This window comes from Cynoglossus semilaevis, chromosome 3, assembly GCF_000523025.1.
Source record: "Cynoglossus semilaevis isolate Cse_v1.0 chromosome 3, Cse_v1.0, whole genome shotgun sequence".
NCBI lineage: Eukaryota > Metazoa > Chordata > Actinopteri > Pleuronectiformes > Cynoglossidae > Cynoglossus > Cynoglossus semilaevis.
The window spans coordinates 10,595,964-10,601,534 of record NC_024309.1 but is presented as its reverse complement, the minus strand read 5'-3'; the positions used below and the strand labels follow the sequence as shown (position 1 = coordinate 10,601,534).

General features: G+C 42.0%; 1 protein-coding gene across 1 annotated transcript in view; it reads right to left on the bottom strand.

Moving 5' to 3' along the window:
- Positions 1-5: 5 nt before the first annotated feature.
- Positions 6-5,571, bottom strand: part of ctdspla (CTD (carboxy-terminal domain, RNA polymerase II, polypeptide A) small phosphatase-like a) — a gene marked incomplete at its 3' end in the record, with an annotated part of 26,041 nt that continues 20,475 nt past the window's right edge. The window contains exons 4-8 of the mRNA XM_008308011.3: positions 4,403-4,504; positions 1,597-1,653; positions 659-751; positions 305-490; positions 6-107 (exon numbers count right to left, since the gene is read on the bottom strand). Of these exons, the coding sequence (XP_008306233.1) occupies positions 6-107; positions 305-490; positions 659-751; positions 1,597-1,653; positions 4,403-4,504 (540 nt within the window). The remainder of the gene's footprint in view (positions 108-304; positions 491-658; positions 752-1,596; positions 1,654-4,402; positions 4,505-5,571) is intronic.

Sequence of the window (5,571 nt, the reverse complement as noted above, 5' to 3'; positions counted from 1 at the left end):
TGTAAGAGACTGTAAATGTCCTCCTCTTTACTAAGGCCCTCAAAGAGAGGGATGAGGTCCAGAAGCTCGGTGTCCGTCATGTCGTCGAACCAGGACTGCACAGGGACCTGAGGAGAAATTTAAATTAAATTAAAAAAGATAAATAAATCAACAAAGGAAGACAAAAGAAGAAAACCAGACAAAGACAATCGATATGGCTGTGTCTAAGGAGGGGCATTTCTGAGGGGGGTAATGGGGACACAGCCTCCCTGTCTGTACCAGGGTCAACTACAGGTCCAGGACCCTGGTGGCTGTGAGAACTCACTGCATTCTCTGGGTGGAAGATGTAGGAGGCAGGTGAGTTGTCTATGATGATGACTTTGCCGAGCTCTCGGCCCAGTCGGCTGAGGTCTTTGACGTAGTTTCCTCTGTGGAAAACACAGGATTCCCTGAAGAGCCGGGCGCGGAACACCCCCCACTGGTCCAGCAGGTCTGCCACAGGGTCAGCGTACTGGAGGCGGAAAGAAAATTGTTGTGAAGGAGTAAACAAGGTTGAGATTGGGGTTATTACATACCGTATCGTGAATGTTGTGAAGCAGTAAACAAGGTTAAGATTGGGGTTATTACATACCGTATCGTCCAAACTTAAAAAAAAATCCACCTCAATAAAAGCACCAACCTTTGCTAAACTTGCTGTGAAGAGGACACATTCAAAGAGCTCCCCCATCTTCTGGAGGAACTCGTCCACGTGAGGTCTTTTCAGCACGTACACCTGGAACCAACGAACAGGAGTCAAAACAAAAAAGTTAGCATAAATTATCCTCGAAAACTCCAATATCAAAATGCACTAAATATTATACATATATATTACTTCAGAACTTAATTAAGGTTGTGTTGGTTAAATAAAGTTATATTTTTATTGATGTCAATAATCCTACCACACACCAGGTGTCACTAACGAGCTGTATCAAATGCACAGTAATACTGGCTGGGTACTTAAGTAAATATCACTAATAAGATATTTTAGTTGTTAAATCCTCTTTGTTCAGTCAGAACAGCAGGCGTGTGAGTCTTTAAAAGAAAGTCGTCCAATCAGGTGGCAGAACTCCTCAAAATGTGGGAGGAGCTTAAAGCCCATGTGTAGCTGTGTGTTTTGTGGTTAGTTTCTCAACATGGTCTCGTCCCCGTCTCCTTCGTCGTCTGCTGGTCAGTCACTGCAACCAAGTGCAAGTAATCAAGCACAGGCCAGAGTGGATCAGACAGCCTATCCTGGATTACTTGAACCAGGTTACAGCTACAGCACATCCTCCTTAATCTGCTTCAGGAGTTTGGAGCCTCCCGTCTCTCACAGCAACACATTCTCATGCAGAGAAGCATCTCTTGTGCATGTTCCAAAAAAAAACCAAAAAAAAAAAACCTGTGGAATTTCTCAATCCGCCGACACCTTTACATCACGTCTCCTCCTGCATTCTTACGAGCAGAGAGAGGGCTTTAAAGAACGCGAGAAGGAAAGAGAGTCTGAGCTGTGGCTCTTTGATGTTGCTGCCAGATGATAGAGAATTCTAGATGAGATGGGAGGGCGGAAAAAATATTTAATGCCGACTTTTGGAACGTTACCTGATGAACAGTTCCATCAATCTCCACTGGAACAATGAAGTCTGCATTGCTGATGGGCTGTGGGACAGGGGAGAGCAGAGATAGATTCAGAGTTTGTCATTTGTTGCTCATAATAACACAGTCTGACAGTTGGGAGCCACGTGGTCCTGAATGAGAAATAAGGAAAAAAAAAAACAGAGTCAGGTAAAACTCCTCATCTTTGCCTGAGGCAAAGCAGCGAAGCTTCAAGAATAATGTGATTCCCTGTGCTGCAGCAGTCTAAGGCTCAGTGACGGAGAAACCCCACAAGTGTGACTCTGTGGGAAACAAACCCCAGCAGCTGAAGGAGATGACGAGAGGTGAACACTCAGAAATCAGCCAGCACCACCGTTTCCTCCGCTTGACTTTTGTCGGCCCTTTTTCAAAGCGGGAGGTGCAGAAGGTGGAGGGAGACGACGGATGTCAGACGGTTGTGAGTGGAGACGAGGATGAAAGTGTAAACAAACTGTTGACAGATTTGTTTTCCAGGAACACCACTCAGGCAGCATCAACCATCACTACACCTGTCACTACGACGGTTTGGCCTGAACGCCGGATCACCACGAAAAATGAAAAATAATCAATAGCAGCGGTATAGTACTGTTAACTCCTGGAGAGTTTGCATCAGGAGGTTGCAAATCTGGCCCGCCAAGGGGTTTAATTTGGCCCGCTATATTTGTTCAATTTAATTTCATTACATATGAATAAATAATAATACATATTAAATATACTTGTACTTCTTTGTATGAAAACAAAATGGGAAATAAAAGGACTTTTTGTTATTTATAGTAAATTAAGTTAAGATCGTACTGTATTTCCCCAAGGGAACTCGCGAGGGATTAATAAAGTGCTAAATCTATCTATCTGTCTATCTGTCTGTCTGTCTGTCTGTCTGTCTGTCTGTCTACTGGTCTGGCCAACTCTTTGTACTGGATATTTACTGACAGATCCTCTCTGCTACTCACACTCACACTCACTGGAAATGATCCTGGAGCCAGCCCTGGAATTATCTGCTCCATAACATGTGGGATTAAAGCACACAGTATGTGACGTGTTACATAACGTTTCTATTTTGATCTACGTCCATCTGTGGATCTGTGTCTTGTTATTTGTGGTAGATTTTCTGAAGCCACTCCAGCAGAAACTCTTCTCTGGATTGAGCAATGATATTAAACAAAAACAATTTTTTCCCCTCATTTAGGAACAAAATCCCTGAGATAAAACTTATACTATACATATATACATATATATGTGTACATTTGATGGTTTGTACACTGGGCTTCTTTTACTTTGATCGAAATTTGTCCCGCGGTCATTCAAGGCAACAGTACTCACAAGTGGACACACCCTTCAGTCTTAGTGTGTGTCAGTGTGTGTGTGTGTACTCTACGTGTGTGTGGCCCCGTAGTGTTGCCACATGACTGTAATGGGTGGGTCCAGTACAGTGTGTGTGTGTGTGTGTGTGTGTTTTTCCTTTTCACAGAAATAAGGAAGTACTTCCAAGTAATATATTAAATAACTGGAAATGTTTTTTCCAATATTTACTGGAATTAAACTGAGGCCAATGGGTCTGAAATGAAGCTTAAATATTTATTTTTATAATAATAGTAATAATAATAAGAGTTCTTTCCTTTATAACTGAATTAAATACACCTACATTTCTTTCTCCCTGTAAGACGCAGAGCCGCTGAGGACAGAGTACACAGTACTATGTAGTACACACAGGTGTAATATAAGATCAGCTGTGGCTGAGGCAGAGCAGGGGTGAAGTGGGTCACTAGGTGTGCCAGGTGTGTCAGGGAGGAAGTTAGGAGATCAGGTCAACAATAGACACTGACACAGAGAACCTGAGAATGCAGTACTGTCGTTTCTCCTGCGGAGGCGGCGGTCACTGTACTGTATGAAGACAGAAGTCTTATTATTTATTATAATTAAAACTTTTTTTAAAGTTGCTTTGAAATCTTTTTGACTTACCACTAGAGGGAGTCCAAGTACCACCAGTGGTACATGTACCATAGTTTGTGAACCACTTAGAGAGTGCACATTAGCTCAAAGAGGTAGATTCAAACAAATGATCTAAACCAAATAACCCATCTGTGCGGACGATGATGACCTTTAACCTAAAATCACCAATTTTCTCACTGGACTTTGATGGGGAAAAAAGTGTGCAGTTTGAAACGCATTCCCCGTTTTACCACCTAATAAAACCTACAGTGATCCACTTATCCTTCCAAGGATACCAAACCAGCAGCTCTGCCTGTTAGCTACGACAAAACCAGCAGCTCTGCCTGTTAGCTACGGGCAAAAAAACAAAAAAAAAAAAATCTAAATTTTCTCCATCTACTTTAGGCGTTGTGTGTTGAGAAGACATTTGATGCAAGCTCCTGTCAAAAACAAACCTCAAGCAGGCTGTGAACAGCTGCACAGCCACTGAAGATGTGCTGGTTGCCATGCCAACACCTTATTATGCTGATATTTAGTTCTCCCTCTTGCCTCCTCGTGTGTTAACTGGTGTAAAACAGCCAAAAGACTCCAAAACTATTACAATTAATCGTCTGCAATTAGGCAAAATTTCATAATACCCCCAGTGATTACTTACATCTTGCCTTAGCGCACTTCTATCCCTATTAACAGCGGAGATCGGCATCTACCGGATTTATTTCTCCGTAATCCTGTTATCCCTCAAAGGCATTACATAAGCCAGACACACAAAAACGACATCATAATATGTGTGTGTGTGTGTACAGGGAAGGGTCTGGAGTGACATGTGTGTGTGGAGGTGAATTACCTTGAAGGAGCTGTGCACCAGGGTTTCGTCCAGGTCAATCACCACACAGTTTTTGCCATAATCTTCTATACTGACCTCGGGCAACAGGAACTTAGCTGGAGGCTGCAGGGAAAACACAAACAATGAACATGTGTCTGTACACACCGGAAACATATAAACATATAAATACACACATAGACTAAAAGAATGGGAGACTTAAATGGTAAAGATTCTGCTGAAATTTTCTAAGAAAAAAAAGAAAAAAAAAAGAAATGGCCTCATTTGCTTCTATTCTCTTCAATTAACCCTAGCTGTTCATCTGCCCTCTGTCTGTATTTTCCCCTGTTTTTGTATGCAAATAATCACTAAGTGGAAAAGGTGCCATTAGGGGGCGGTAGCACATCCAACATTTTAGTCTAGTCACAAACATTTCTGTGAATCTTTGTGATCAGATTGACCCGATGTTAAAAAAATTGTTTTGAAAGTTTCAATGATTTAATCCTGACACAGTCAGATGTGAGATAGCTTCAACCTCGGCTGATATGAACCAGCTCTGGTAGAGGCTGCATCTTAAATTTTAAACTCTCTAGTTTGGAAAAAAGTATGAATTTTTTATAGAAAAGTTTGAACTTATTTGCACAGTGAAAAGCTGCACCTCACCTCACCTACCCAAGCATTCAGACGTCATTTATTCAACCCCCTGCAGGCAGTGAGGGGGAGTTGAGCTTCATTATCTACTGAAACATTTTTGAATCACTCACCCTGAGTTAGTGTTAAATGATGAAAACAATGGCATCGTGGTCTTTTTAAAAAATGAAAATCTTCTTTTAAAGACAAAGTTGAATTCTTTTCCGAGACTTTTTTTTTTTTTTTTTGCCCGTGTCTAATATTTCGGGGTTGCCCATGTGTTATTGCCACCAGATCTGGGGCAGCAGGAGTCCTGAGGATCGAGGACTCCAGGTCTATAAAAAGACTCTCTCCCTCTTGCTGTCTCTTCCTATTTTTTTTTGCACGTCTCTATGTTTCTGCGGTGTGTTTATCATGTCCTATCTCGGCTCTGCATGCTTTGTGTCACAGGGAATACAGTTCCCTGTGAGCAAGGACAAAGAATGACATCCTGTGATAAATGTTGACGAACATACACGCAGGAAAGAGCGACATAAAGACTGCCTGCAACCCTGACCTTTTCC